We start from the raw sequence: 15,894 nt of genomic DNA, 5'->3' as shown, positions 1-15,894 counted from the left end.
GAACTGTTTCCCACACTTCTTGGGCCAGAAGAGTTAATGCCTAGCATGGTATGGTCATTGTTAATTACGATGTGCGCACTATTTCCTAATTGGGCCATTTCCTAATTAAGAAAAGCCTTACACTTTTTTCTGACACATCTGATGTCAGGCACACTGCGCATTTGGGTGGGGAATTATTTCCCATGCTTTTTGGGCCAGAAGAGTTGATGGCTAGCATGGTGTGGTCATTGTTAATGACGGTGTGTGCACTATTTCCAAATTGGGCCATTTCCTAATTAAGAAAAGTGTTACACTTTTTTCAGACACAACTGATGTCAGGCACACTGCGCATTTGGGTGGGGAATTATTTCCCACACTTTGGTTTGTAGTGTCTGCTTTGATGATTACAAAATTGTGTAGTGTCTGCTTTATTTATTAGAAAATTGTGTAGTGTCCGCTTTTTTCATTACAACACTTTGTAGTGTCCGCTTTATTGATTAGAAAATTGTGTAGTGTCCGCTTTTTTCATTACAACACTTTGTAGTGTCCGCTTTATTGATTAGAAAATTGTGTAGTGTCTGCTTTTTTCATTACAACACTTTGTAGTGTCTGCTTTGATGATTACAAAATTGTGTAGTGTCTGCTTTATTTATTAGAAAATTGTGTAGTGTCCGCTTTTTTCATTACAACACTTTGTAGTGTCCGCTTTATTGATTAGAAAATTGTGTAGTGTCCGCTTTTTTCATTACAACACTTTGTAGTGTCCGCTTTATTGATTAGAAAATTGTGTAGTGTCTGCTTTTTTCATTACAACACTTTGTAGTGTCTGCTTTGATGATTACAAAATTGTGTAGTGTCTGCTTTATTTATTAGAAAATTGTGTAGTGTCCGCTTTTTTCATTACAACACTTTGTAGTGTCCGCTTTATTGATTAGAAAATTGTGTAGTGTCCGCTTTTTTCATTACAACACTTTGTAGTGTCCGCTTTATTGATTAGAAAATTGTGTAGTGTCTGCTTTTTTCATTACAACACTTTGTAGTGTCTGCTTTGATGATTACAAAATTGTGTAGTGTCTGCTTTATTTATTAGAAAATTGTGTAGTGTCCGCTTTTTTCATTACAACACTTTGTAGTGTCCGCTTTATTGATTAGAAAATTGTGTAGTGTCCGCTTTTTTTCATGACAACACTGTGTAATGTCCGCTTTTTTCATTAAAACACTTTGTAGTGTCCGTTTTGTTCATTAGAAAATTGTGTAGTGTTCGCTTTTTTCATTACAACACTGTGTAGTGTCCGCTTTATTCATTAGAAAATTGTGTTGTGTCCGCTTTTTTCATAAAACACTTTGTTGTGTCCGCTTTTTTCATAAAACACTTTGTTGTGTCCGCTTTATTCATTAGAAAATTGTGTAGTGTCCGATTTTTTCATTAAAACACTTTGTAGTGTCCGCTTTGATGATTAGAAAATTGTGTAGTGTCTGCTTTTTTCATTACAACACTTTGTAGTGTCCACTTTATTCATCAGAAGATTGTGTAGTGTCCCCTTTTTTCATTACAATTCTGTGTAGTATCCCCTTTTTTCATTAGAAAACTCTGCAGTATTCGCTTTTTTCATTAGAAATGTGTGCAGTGTCTGCTTTTTTCATCAGAAAACTTTGTGGTCTGCCTTTCTGATATATTGTCACTCCAGTAAAACAGCTCTTCATCATCTGGAATTCATACATCAGTTGTGTTTTGACTGAGCATCAAGTGTCCTAACTTTCCCCTTGAACAGCTTCTGACAGTAGCCCCAACAGCTGGCAAATCAATCACTGAGATCTTCTTGAAGGAGATCATGTTGAGGTTGGGTATGGTCAGACAAAGATGGACAGAGATGACTCCCCAGGGAGATGCAATGAATGTTGGACAACATGACTGAAGCTGGCCAGGGGAACAATTAGAACACTTGATGGTCAGTCAAAAGACAATTTGTGTATGGATTCTAAATGATGAAGAGGTCTTTGGCTGGAGTCAGTTTCTCTGAAACATTAAGCTATATTTCCAGGAAGCTGCAAGATATCAGAAAGGCAAACCACAAAGTTTTGTAATGAAAGAATTGGACACTGCATACATTTCTAATGAAAAAAGCGGACACTAGACAATTGTGTAATGAGTAAAGCAGACACTACATAGTGTTGTAATTAAAAAAGCGAACACTACACAATTTTGTAATGCACAAAGTGGACACTACCCAGATTTCTAATGAAAAAGCGGACACTGCACACATTTCTAATGAAAAAAGCGAATACTGCAGAGTTTTCTAATGAAAAAGGCAGACACTACACAATTTTGTAATGAATAAAGTGGACACTACACAGAATTGTAATGAAAAAAGCGGATACTACACAAAATTGTAATGAAAAAAGCGGACACTACACAATTTTCTAATGCAAAAAGCGGACACTACACAATTTTCTAATGAATAAAGCGGACACTACAAAGTGTTGTAATGAAAAAAGCAGACACTACACAATTTTCTAATCAATAAAGCGGACACTACAAAGTATTGTAATGAAAAAAGCGGACACTACACAATTTTCTAATCAATAAAGCAGACACTACAAAGTGTTGTAATGAAAAAAGCGGACACTACACAGTTTTATAATGATTAAAGCGGACACTACAAAGTGTTGTAATGAAAAAAGCAGACACTACACAATTTTCTAATCAATAAAGCGGACACTACAAAGTGTTGTAATGAAAAAAGTGGGCACTACACAATTTTCTAATCAATAAAGCGGACACTACAAAGTGTTGTAATGAAAACAGCGGACACTACACAATTTTCTAATAAATAAAGCAGACACTACACAATTTTCTAATCATCAAAGCGGACACTACAAAGTGTTGTAATGAAAAAAGCAGACACTACAAACCAAAGTGTGGGAAATAATTCCCCACCCAAATGCGCAGTGTGCCTGACATCAGGTGTGTCAGAAAAAAGTGTAACACTTTTCTTAATTAGGAAATGGCCCAATTAGGAAATAGTGTGCACATCGTCATTAACAATGACCACACCATGCTAGCCATCAACTCTTCTGGCCCAAAAAGCATGGGAACTAATTCCCCACCCAAATGCGCAGTGTGCCTGACATCAGGTATGTCAGAAAAAAGTGTAACGCTTTTCTTAATTAGGAAATAGTGCACACATCATCATTAACAATGACCACACCATGCTAGCCATTAACTCTTCTGGCCCAAGAAGTGTGGGAAACAGTTCCCAACCTAAATGTGCACTGTGCCTGACATCAGGTCTGTCAGAAAAAAGTGTAACGCTTTTCCCAATTAGGAAGTTGCCCAATTAGGAAATAGTGTGCACATCATCATTAACAATGACCACACCATGCTAACCATTAATTCTTCTGGCCCAAAAAGCATGGGAAACAGTTCCCAACCTAAATGCACACTGTGCCTGACATCAAGTGTGGCAGAAAAAAATGTAATGCTTTGCCCAATTAGGAAATGGCCCAATTAGGAAAAAGTGCACACATCAATGCATATACTACACATGGGTCAAACCCATTGGTAAATATCTGTCAACAAACATCCCAATGAGGGTATTCTGTCTACAAAATAATAGGTAAATCCCCTGTCCCCTATATTAAAAAAATCCCAAGTTTTTCTCTTAAATATAGGACCCCAGACACCCCTTGTGGCTGAAAAAATATATCCTTAGTCAACCCTAGCTGCAAAATATATCCCAAGTCCAACCCAGACAAGAAATATATTTCTACATTGTGACAGTCACAATTCAGGGTCCAGGCATAAGAAATATATTTGGAGTCCATTCCAGTGAGGAAATATATTTTGGGGTGTGTGACACACTAGAAATATATTTAGTGTGACATTGGACAACAAAATATATTTAGGTAAAAGTGGAGATATACAAGCCCAGAATATATACACTATAGATATACACCCTGACATTTAGTCCCGTAGTATTCATGGAGTTTGCAAGACTAACAGTCAGTTGTCAGTGGGTGACTGAAGTGTGAGATTTCGATGCGGATGTGCACATATGTCAGGTATGTGCGATCATGACCGACTTGGCTGAAAACTAGAAGGCCCTTGAGTGAATGCATGTCCAAGCCATAGACTAGACAGCTTCCAGATATATAAATGATTCCCCAAAAGTTGCACATGTCCGCGTCCCAGATTCCAAACCCACTTTGAACTCATTGTTTGAACATGGTGCGTACAAGTCTTGCAACATCAGCACTACATCTTTTTGAACTTCTCAAGCTCTCTCAGGAAACAGCTTCAGCACCTCGTCGTAGCAGACATCTCTCACACATCAACAGTCTCCCCCATTCTTCAAGGTCCAACTTAGCGGGGAACAGTACGTGTGAAGTGTTCACTCTGAACTTCTCGCATAGCTGAAGCCAAGAGGGAAGGAGGAGGCAAGAATGGGTGGATCTGGGATCAACACCCATAAGTGAGCAATGAGCAGTTACAAGATACTCAGCTGGCCCAACATGATTATGCATACTGTAGGAAGTACAGATATACAAAGCACTACATATAGTGCAAGAGGATGGCAAGACTGTTGACAAGATGGTGGTTCAAGACAAAAGATCAATATATTATGTAAGATATCCAAATCTAGCTATATACCACTGTTTGACTATGGCCTCTGGGCATTCCCTTCCAATCCTATATCACCGTACACTAGTGGAGATGGATTGCGATGCCGTTCCCATGACTCATGGGGTTAGTTTTTTATATTACTCCTCTTGAATATGCTAATAATGTTCAGGAGCACCTCAATGTCACTGTGTATGGGTACATCTATTCAATGTACAACACATCTGGCTGCCGCCTTGCTGCATTTCCAATGATGGACAATGCTCCTGATGACAGAAGCCCAAACATCGACCAAATCAATGTGATGAGCCTATTCAGACCCAAACCCAACTTCGCTCCCAAAGTTCATCATGCCTGTGTCATGGTTGAGGGCGCAAATATTGTCATCAGCGGCTATAGTGAGCCAATGATGGCAGTAAACCAAACTCTGCTCAAGGTCAAACCAAATACACCCTGGCACAGAGAGCTGGCGGCATTCCAAATTGGAACCTGAGTTCCAGTTCTTTCTCGTCCTACTGCCAGAAAGAAGACCTTCGAGTTAGCCATTCAACTGTATGCCTAATTTTTTATATAATTAGTTATCCATTGAAATCAATTCATTTTACAGTTACCTATTGAGGGTCACCAAGGCTGTTGATGCCGGATATCCTCCTCCAGAGATGATCCTGGTGGGTGTGTCTGCAAGCTACAGGTTCCTTTGCTGATAACAATTTTTTTTAGTCCCCTTTCTTTGCAAATGTTCAAATTGGTGGTGTTTTTTAGCGAATGTATCAACTCTCCATGATGTAGTTCTCTTAAGCTGTAGTGAAGCTTGTTTCTGAATTTAAGGTCTCAAAATATTGCTTTCCTTGCACCTAGAATTGAGGTCTATTGAAAAGTTATATCTTGAACTTGCAGCCCAGAACTGGCCTATTTAATGATAGTGAGAACGTACTTTTGCATAAGAACTACTGCAATGCAGGCACACTCATTGGCCACATCGAAAAGGTATGATTATCGATCGCGAATTCGAACCCCTCAATAAAGCACACATGTTTGCGACATGCAGCATCCAGTACATGCCACTACCGATCACAATGACTCGCGACGTCCAGATAATCGATACAGGTTGGCTAAGATCTGTCCAGATTGTCAAGACCTGTGACCAGCCTGTGAAAGTACGTCCACGTTGAATAGTGATGTGCAAGGGTTTGTCAACCCTCCAAGGGTCAGGGGTAAGGGTCAGGAGGGTAAGGGTCAGGGTAAGGATTTTGTGACCCTCAACAAACCCTTGACCCTTCTGAAGGGTCAGGGGTTTCATTTCTCTAATATTAAGGTAAGTACTCCAGATAAAGTGATTTTAAATCACATCAAATCAGGTAAAATATCATCCAAAGAGGCCTCACTACCTTTGCAACACTTAGCATTGTTCAGCATACACTGAATTCCTCATATTTCATCAACAATTTACTGAAAACCATGTGTACTGTCATAAATATACTTGAATGATGTATATTTCAAAGGCATCTTGCTATTTATTTACTATCTATAAAGCTTGAGCAGTTATTTGCTCCAAACCCTTGTCCAAACCCTGCTGGGGTTTCTTACCCTCCAACCCCTGAGATACCCTTACCCTTACCCTTCAAAACCCTTGACCCCAGCCAAGGGTCAAGGGTTTTGGAGGGTAAGGGTCAGGGTCAGCCTGAGTTGACCCCAGGGTTACCCCTGCTCATCACTAACGTTGAAGATATATGAACATTCACAAGAGCATTGTGAAGTCTGAATACTCCAAGTTTCAAAAATGGCCTCGTCATACTCCCCCTCAGCCAACTTCCATTCCAGAAATTTCCCCACCAGTGGTATGGTTTTCTTTCAATTGAATATAGTTTGATTTTGATTCCGGAAGCAGGAGAGCCTCGTCAAGGTGGTTCAAATTCACCCAATACAACACCACCATCATCCCCACCTAATCTTCAGCACTCTTCAACTCTGTTCTCTGATACATATCCTCCCAATCCATATGTAAGCTCAGTGAACTTAGAAAATCTCTAAGTCTCACGCAGCAACGCAGCCAGTCTGGAGATAAGCTCTATGAACCTTTCTCATGATGAAAATGTAAACGGTGAGCCTTCTGTATGTTCTCTTGCTTCTGATCTTATCTTGAAATTGCCCTTGAAGACTAAAGGCCAAACTCTGATTTGTACGCGGGCTATGGTCATGACACTCCCTCTAACATGCATCAATCTATGTTCAGCAATCCATCATTCCCAGTCCCGACCTCTCCTCTTGCTTGTTCCCCACCACTCAGACCATCCCCACAGTTGAGGACTTCCCTGCAGCTGAGAACGTCCCCACCACTCACCACTCCCAGCTGCAGGACTAGTGACCCTACCAATCCCAACTATGCCCCTTCTTCCACATTTCGTCTGGTCCCATTTCAGTCAGGACCTCATGCCAAGGGCAAAGGAAGGGCCAATGAAGGCAGGGGTAAATGAAAGACATACTCTGATCCTGGTGGTCAGTGGTACGCTCATTTGCCTCATCCACCATGTCCAGGGCCATCATGCCCATCTTCTGTCAACCCTCACATGGATGATCAACCTCTACCAGCCATGTCACCCACTGGACCGCATCCAATGAACATTGATGACATGGAGCCTTCTGTGTTTCCAGCAGAACACATGCCCGCTACACCGCCCTCCACTAGGCATCCCTCCAATAGGCATCCCTCCAATAGGCATCCCTCCAATATCTATGATGACCCCAACCCAGATGGGTTTCAACCATCCATATGGCCAACACAACACTTTAATGCCTTTGATGACGGATCACCTTTTGCTCAAAGGAGTGATGAGAAGGAAGAAAAAGAGGAGGAGGAAGAGGAGGAGGAGGAGCAGGAGGAGGAGGAGCAGGAGGAGGAGGAGGATAAGGGGTGGGATGATAATGAGGAGAATTTCGCATATGGAGGCGATGATGAGGACGATGGGGAAGACAAGGCTGAAGATGGAATGGTGCATTTAAATGGGGTCTGATTGATCTTCGTAACTTAGCTCCAGTAATATTCTTTTAGGCTCAACTATGGAGAAAATTACAAGAAATGGAGGAGAAGTAAATATTGGCTAATGTGCAAGCCATATTCTTTACTGTGGTAGATGTATGTTCCTGAAGACTAGAGGAAGTTCTGGGGATTGTCAGATTGACCATGCCAGCTATATTTTTTCACTCTCATAGAAATATATTTCTGATGACTGGAGAGAGTTCTGAGGATTGTCAGAGTCTGAAGTTTCATGTAAATGTATATGATGTGATGTATTCATATTTGTTGACCATAATGATATATTAAATTTCTTTCTTGAACATTACCATGACTTTACTGTGCCCCACCTATTTCTCCAGGAATAGCTAAAAATTCTGATCTCTTTATCAGAAATACTTGAATTCCCTTTTCAGACATGGATCTTAGACCTTGACAAGAGTACCCAACAATAAGTCCTATTTTTTCTCATTTTTACCATATTTTATAAATGATTTTCATTTAAAATAGTAATCTTTCCTCATTTGGAAATGCAAACTGGACTCTGAAATCAGCCCTGCAACATTATGACCACCAGTTATTACCATCTACATTTTCCCCAATAGTACTCTCATTTTATTGTGATTTTGTGGCTATATTTGCACAAATTACCTTATTTGAAAATGTGCACAGACCATGTGCACCATGCACCAACATTGTCAATAACAGTTAATAGTATGTCTCTTCTTTTTTTCTATTTTCTTTTCTGATTTTCTTACTATATTTGTATCAATTACCATATTAGAAAATGCACACAAACCATGTATATGGTACCTTAATATTGTCAACAACAGTATATTATTTGTCTCTTTTTGTTGTAATTTTCTGATGATAGTTTCATTAATTACCATATTTGGAAATATGCACAGACCAAGTAAATAGTACATCAACATTATCAAGAACCATTTACATCACATGGATTTTCTTCATATTTTTCTGTCTATATTTGTATTAATTACCATATTAGGAAATATGCACAGACCATGTATATAGTACCCCAATATTGTCAAGAACAGTCCATTATTTATTTATTCTTCTTATTTTCTGGCTGTATTTGTATTAATTACCATATTAGGAAATGTGCACAGGCCATCAACAACAGTCTGTTATTTTTCTCCTTTTTTTCTAATAGCAGTGGTGTTGTCAGGCTGGAAAGAAACATCACATGGTTATATCACATGACCAGATCATATGACTATATCACATGGCTACATCATATGACCATATCATATGATCACATCATCTGACCTATCACATGACCCATTACATGGTCACATCATCTGACCTATCACATGACCATATCATATACCTGTTATATCACATGATTATGACAAATGGCATATCACATGAATGGATCACATGATACACAACATCAACATCTACACATTGCATTTATTAAAAAACTATGAGATGAAACCTGTATCAGCTAGTGTCAGATGTTTGTCTATTATTTGTGTTATTGCTTTCATGCCTATCCATGTCCTTGCTCTGTCTCCATGGCAAAGACAATACCCAAGCTAGAGCCCTTCTTTGTGGAATCCCCCTGCACTATTTACAATACTTTGCACTGCCATTTTCACATTGAAATCACAAGGACTATGTTTGGTTTTATATAATATCAAGAACCAATACATGATAAGAACTGAATTTTCTACAGGATGGGTGTGTATTATGGGTATTATGCATGACTGGCAATTAATTGGTTGTTATTATCCATTGGGTGTCATCAGCATCATTGAGTGCTATCCCTATACCATACCTACAAATTCTCATTACCTATATACAATGTTCATTATCTACATGTAATATGTCTATGCTGCCTACAAATGACAGTAACTATATGATCACTATGAGCATATAAAGTGGACTACTAAATGATCCTCACCCCCCAATAGATGTGTAACATACTATCTATATGTTAAATGTGGGGAGGTGTTGATGAATGTTGTACAGTCATTTACAGGTCCTCGATACAGGATAGGTCCTCAATACAAACCCAGATATTTTCACATCCAGTGTTCCAATTGTCCTAATTTTCTTTCCTACTAGTATATATACTTTATGTCTATGTAGCCCTCGCTTTTCGAGGTGGGTGCTTGTGTGAAGCAATGTTGGAAGTATAATCTGTCGAGATTTGGACATTTGTGAAATATTGAACATGTCATTCAAAACAATCCGGACTACCATCTATTTTTTCAAGCAGGAACCCTTCTTTATACACTCAAGCCTACCTGCCACTGATATCAAAAGCACAGATGGAGGCTTCGGAGTGGAGATGTGAGGATTTGAGGAGGTGTAAGCAGAATTCCATCGGTCATGTCACACCTTCCAAATGGGGGAATTGCCAGCAAAGTGTCATCCTCGACGCAACTGGATTTCTTCAGCAGCTGTAGCTTGATCCCTGCACGATGAAACATGCACGTTCCAAACTCTACAAAGCTGCGGCTGCAGCCAAAGTTAAATCTCTGCTCCAGGACGAGGCAACTGAAATGGAGAAACAGGAACAACAAACTCCTACAGGCAAAAATGGCAAGCCTCTTGGTCTTCGTACAATTTGCGACCGAATCAGTGCCGCACATCTGCAAAAGACTGGGCAACATGTTACCTTATCACACAGTACTCTCTGGAAGCATACTCATGGGGGAACAAAGTTGTCTGACTTCAATGCCGAGAAGAGCTGGCTTACAGAAACTGAAGCAACTGTTCTCATCGACTATGCTCTCGAGATGGCTGCACGGAACTTTCCCTTCAGCAATAGGTGCCTCAAGGAACATGCAGACGAGATCATTCGAGCGGGACAGGGCAAAAGAAGTGCGCGAGAGACCCAGGTGGAAGAAACCGAGCAAGCCGAAAGCTGAGCCACAAAAGCCCAAGACTTGGACAAAGAAGGGTGCATTTCAACAAGCTGCTGCTGCAGATGATGCTGAAGATGTTGAACCCGTTGAACCTGGCAGGGAGAGCGACGACGACACTCAGAGCGGTGAGGAGGACGAGGAATGATCTCATCGTGATCTAATCAGACATAGCCGTTTTGGGTGTCATGCCTGATGTGATGGCCGTATCGAGGACATAATTCTCCGCGATAAGCAACTTTTGGACAGATTAACTTCATCCTCCCTCTGCTCTCCGTAGATAGTCAATTTCGGTCTCAATTACATGTATGTATGTACTAAGTAATGATCCTGCATAGTTAGATTGTACTTTACTGTCTTAATACATTTGTCTGAGGCCTGTCTTTATTTGTGTGTATCGAGGACCTGTAAATGACTGTATAGTGAGCCAAAACAATAATGGTGTGAAGACCAAGCTGTGATTAGCTAAAATACAAGTCAAATCTTAGTCCAAGAGTATACATGGTGGTGGTTTGAAAGATCAAAGAAGTTGAATTGTCACATGTGACTACTATTGACAAGTATGAAAAGGAGTCATGTGACACAAAAGCTAAGCAATGGAAAGTAAATAATGTAGAAGATGGATAAGATCCCATATCTGCTAGCCATGCATGGCACCCACCTCTGCAAGAAATACAGTTTTGGATATAACAATAGCCTTAACCACCATGTACAAAGCTCACTCACTACCCCACATGTAGAAGCAATCTCAAATCTCACTAAAATACACCTGCATCTAGTCTCTTTCCTTCATTCTTCCTCTCTTTGGACTGACCTGTGACTGAGATCATAGCTGGGTCTTCACACCATTGTCATTCTAGCTTGCTATATGACTTTTATTGACAGCTCCCACATTTAATGCACATATAGTCGATTAGACCACACAGATTTGCAATACCACCAGAATACAATTATAAAAAATAGGGTGGTGATGATGGGGTAATATTTATGTGGTCTGTGCACATTTCCTAATATAGTAATTACTGAAAATATACCCAAAAAGTCAGAAAAATAAGAAAAGAAAATCACATAATGGAAATGGTCATTGATAATGTTGATGTATTGTTTACTTGGTATGTGCATATTTCCAAATATGGTAATTAGATATTGTATATCATATGATTTGAGATCTGACATAAGCATGTGATATGATAGTCATGTGAGATGGTCATGTGATGTGGTCATGTGATGTGGTCATGTGATGTGGTCATGTGATATAACTATGTGATCCAGTCACGTGATCTCTTTTTCCAGCCAGCAAAGATTTTAGCACTTATCCAGTATTTATACCAGGACAGTCTGTGACTGCTAAAATTGCAAAATAAATAAAGTATTGCATTTTTACATAAAAATTGTGATAAAACCAGTAATAAATAGAGGTAGTGCTCACCATTGGTAATAATATAGAGTACTCTACATGGTATGTGCATTGTTCTTAATATGGTAATTAATGAAAATATATCCAAAAAATCAGAAGAAAAAAAAAAAAGTAATACAGTGTTGTCTGATGGTCTGTGCACATGTTTCAGGCAAGAATTATATCCACAAAATTAGAAAAAAGAAGAAAAAAAAGAAATATACTGTTGTTGACAATGTTGGGGTACTATTTATATAGTTTGTGTGCATTTCCCAGTATAGTAATTAATATAAACATGGTCACAAAATTAGAAAAAAAGAGAAAAAAGAATAGACTGTTGTGGACATATTTCCAAATAGGGTAATTAATAAAAGATACTCAGAAATAGCAATAAAATTATAGAATAATAATAGGTAGTAATTACTGGTGGTCATAATATAAGATGTTATTTTCCAGGCCCAGTATGTAATTCCAAACAAGGAAAGATTTGCATCTTTAGATGAAAATTATCTATAAATTTGTATAAAAATAAACAAAAAAAGAGAATTATTTCTGGGTGCTGTTGTAAGTCTTAGGCACATGTCCAAAGAAGCAAAGTTTAGTGTTCTTCATAAATAAATTGCAAAAAAAAAAAATCAAAAAAGAGGCTTGGTATATCCATTATCCACTATCTGTCAGAGTTCTCTGAATATACTTCAAACAGGAAATGAAGGTGCAGCCCCTAAAAGGGATAATAATACTAACAGGCAACAAAAAATTAGTGATAGCCCACAAAGTTAGTTTTAGATTATTCCTATTATAGTCCTGTTCCAGAGGAGTCTGGTGGCTTCTAGTCATTCCTGAGGTGGGGCAAGAATGTTTGAGAAAGAAATGTGATGAATACATCATGTTATATGACATATCTCAACCACATGTTCATATGTCATATGACTCATCACATTTGCATAAATCCTAGAGCTGGTTCTGTCTGATACAATCAGTTTGGAATGGATTTGCTACAGACATCAATAGACATTGCTCATAATTCAGTAAGTAGGGCTAGTCTATTATAAGCAATTATCAATATAAACTCAACAAATGAGTAGTCAGTAATAACCTTTATTATCTGATAAAGCAGAATTTAGAGGCTATAACTATATAACAAATAGCTGAATTACCAATAGATACAGTTGCATGCAATATATAATCTGCTTTTTCTATAATAAAATAGTAAAAAGGCAAGTTTATGACCAAAATTATCCTTATGATAAATTTTGTAGAAAAGTTGAATCCAGAAAAGAGCGGGTTTAAATGGTAGAAATTTTTGAAGTTTTTTTTTTGAAACTAGGACCCCAGATACTCTGTGACACTGCTTGGAAATGTTTTGCCTATGTGACATGGCCAAAACATTTCCAAGCAGTGTGACATGGTCAAAACATTTTTCAGCAGTGTGACAAGGCTAAAACATTTCCGAGCAGTATGACATGGTCAAAACATTTCCGAGCAGTGTGACATGGTCAAAACATTTCTCAGCAGTGTCACACAGCTAAAACATTTCCTACCACTCTGAAACCCTTCAAACATTTCCAACCACTTTCAGATGGCTAGGATATTTTTCAATGCAATATATCAACCCAAACATTTCTGGTCACAATATTGAAGGTGAAAGATTTTTGCCCAATGCAATAATATATTTTCCTCCAGAGGCAAAAAAAATAAACGGTCAAAGAACCTATTAGCCTGGATATATACCTATATGTTTCAAGGCTAATAGCTTGTTCAAGGTGGGTGACTGAAGTGCCAGCTCAACCACAAGCACCAACAATGAAGTACTGATGAGTGCGGTCTCCAGCACTGTCAATCCGCCACCAACCAGTGCTGTCACCAGAACCATCCCAATTGCAAGTACCGCCAGCCAGCTCCAGTCACTGCTATTGTTGGTAAACCACCAATGAGCGCCGTCGCCGGTACTATCAACCAGCCACCAGCAGCGACTGTCACCGACATTGTCCCAACAAGCGCATCACTAGTGCCATCACCAGTACTACCGACCAGCTGTCAGCAGCCACGACTGTCATCACTGCCATCAATCAGCCACTGACAACTGCCATTACTAGTGCTGTCAGTCAGCCACTTACTGATATGGCCACTCAGCCATCTATGACCATCGACCAGCCACTGTCTACGACCAAAGACAATCCACCATCTACAACGCCACCATCTACCATGGTTGACCAGCCACCACCTGCCATTGTCAACCAGGTGCAAGCTCAAGCACAGTATCAACCAAAGCCGTCCACAGATTATGAGAGGCCAATGCTGCAGGTAAATTGAATCGACTCTATCACCTGATTATTTGATGACCAATTCAACAGTGATACCGAAAACTCTTCATTTCTTGTTCTCTCACAGCACTCTTGGCGACAGCTGCTCAGTACATTCCAATCCCCAATTCTATCTACCAATATCAGATAGTCTCTCCGTTGGGCTTTGCAAAGTCATCTGTGGCAGTGACGGTGGCATTATCCCCCATGGGAAGCTTGGAGGAAGTTTCCCAAAGCTTACCACCACAAGTGCCTTTGGCAGAGGAGATGGAGCTGTTTCCAACCATTTTATCAACTTTGTCTCCACAGACCTGGCCATTGACCCAGAACCCCACAGTAACACAAACAATCACTTGTATGATTACAGAAACAGTGACTGAAAACATGGGGATGACAATCACTATGACAAATACAGAGCAGCTGATGGTAATTGCTATAGAGCGACCAATGGGGGTTGCTCAGAATACAGAGATGGTCGCTAAAACCTCTATGGCATGGGGAAGCATATTCTCTGTTGTAGCAGTTACTCTGATCGTTCTGGCTCTGATTTCCTTCCTTTCGCACCCAGTTCACAAGAGAGCATTTGGGGCACTTTCGAGATGCCTACCCCCAGGCCTGTTACAGCACTACTTCGAATGAGACGTTCCACACAGACAAAGTTCACAGGTTAATGTTATTGCAATGGAAATGTTGGAAACATCGTAACTTGGGAGACAGATGTAGTTTGCTGGAATGCCAAATTATCTCGTTCCCTCTGGTGGTGGTTAGGACTGTTGTACATTTACCAATGTACCTACATGTACATGATATATATGATTGTTCATGCCCAATCAGCTTACAAAATGTGTATTGATTATTTAAAGATCCGATCACCTGATGTGTGATATCTACTGATCCTTGGACCTTGAAGTTGACATACATAAAGTGCTGGCAAAAAGTACTGTGGGTGAGAATTTTTTTTACTTCAACAGCCTTTCAAAGCCAGAGCTTTTCTGGTTCATATCTGAATACATGGTGGCTTGTTTGAGAATGATGAAATATCCTTTCAAACAGGCATAAGTCATATCGTGTTTATGTTAGGGCAGCTTCAATCCAAATTAGGAAGTAAACTCTGAAAAGTCGCTTCGTTTGAATGAAGCATTCTCGGTCAAATGAAGGTGCACAAGTCTAATTTTGAATACAAGGACTAATATCGAGTATACCTTCCCTTTGCAAGGCCTGCCAAAGCTGAACTTTATTGGTTGGGTATTGTGGGCGTTGGCGAAGTCTAATGTCGAGCTGAGACCAGACATGTTCCATTGGGTTCATATCTGGACTGTTAGGTGGCCATGGAAGTGTCTTGATTCCGTTACGTGTCAGCCAGGTTGTCGTGTACTTGGATCTGTGCTTGGGATCATTGTCTTGCTGGAAAATCATTCCCTTTTTTTGAATCTCCAGCGTCTTTAGGGTACTGAGGAGTGACTCATCCAGTATCTCACAAAACTGGACACTATCCATGATCCCTTCGACAAGATGGAGCTCACCATACCCCTTTGATGTGATACATCCCCAAACCATGAGGCTGCCCCCTCCATGTTTGACTTCTGTCCTCACATTCTTCACATCAAACTCTTCTCCAACTCCCCTCCTGCACCACTGAAGCCCATCTGACCCAAATAAATTGACTTCTTCTCGTCCAAAAAGACTACAGA

The 15,894-nt window shown here is 39.7% G+C and overlaps 3 protein-coding genes across 3 annotated transcripts; 2 read left to right on the top strand and 1 right to left on the bottom strand.

Moving 5' to 3' along the window:
• Positions 1-4,204: 4,204 nt before the first annotated feature.
• Positions 4,205-6,003, top strand: LACBIDRAFT_333025 (uncharacterized protein; the record flags this gene model as incomplete). Its single annotated transcript, XM_001887601.1, has 11 exons — positions 4,205-4,207; positions 4,318-4,355; positions 4,399-4,451; positions 4,689-4,726; positions 4,773-4,998; positions 5,101-5,152; positions 5,208-5,268; positions 5,498-5,587; positions 5,649-5,707; positions 5,777-5,915; positions 5,959-6,003. The coding sequence occupies 11 exons, from the start codon at positions 4,205-4,207 to the stop codon at positions 6,001-6,003; spliced, it is 804 nt and encodes a 267-aa protein (XP_001887636.1).
• Positions 6,004-6,982: 979 nt separating this feature from the next.
• Positions 6,983-7,611, top strand: LACBIDRAFT_333024 (uncharacterized protein; the record flags this gene model as incomplete). Its single annotated transcript, XM_001887600.1, has 2 exons — positions 6,983-7,096; positions 7,237-7,611. 2 exons carry the CDS (start codon positions 6,983-6,985, stop codon positions 7,609-7,611), a joined length of 489 nt encoding a protein of 162 aa, XP_001887635.1.
• A 6,735-nt stretch (positions 7,612-14,346) lies between these two features.
• Positions 14,347-15,267, bottom strand: LACBIDRAFT_333023 (uncharacterized protein; the record flags this gene model as incomplete). The annotated part of the gene is made up of 5 exons (XM_001887542.1): positions 14,347-14,603; positions 14,811-14,829; positions 14,989-14,996; positions 15,043-15,143; positions 15,167-15,267. 5 exons carry the CDS (start codon positions 15,265-15,267, stop codon positions 14,347-14,349), a joined length of 486 nt encoding a protein of 161 aa, XP_001887577.1.
• Positions 15,268-15,894: the final 627 nt, after the last annotated feature.

Source organism: Laccaria bicolor, genomic scaffold, assembly GCF_000143565.1.
Source record: "Laccaria bicolor S238N-H82 LACBIscaffold_46 genomic scaffold, whole genome shotgun sequence".
NCBI lineage: Eukaryota > Fungi > Basidiomycota > Agaricomycetes > Agaricales > Hydnangiaceae > Laccaria > Laccaria bicolor.
The sequence above is the reverse complement of the archived record's forward strand: the minus strand, read 5'-3'. Positions and strand labels throughout refer to the sequence as shown.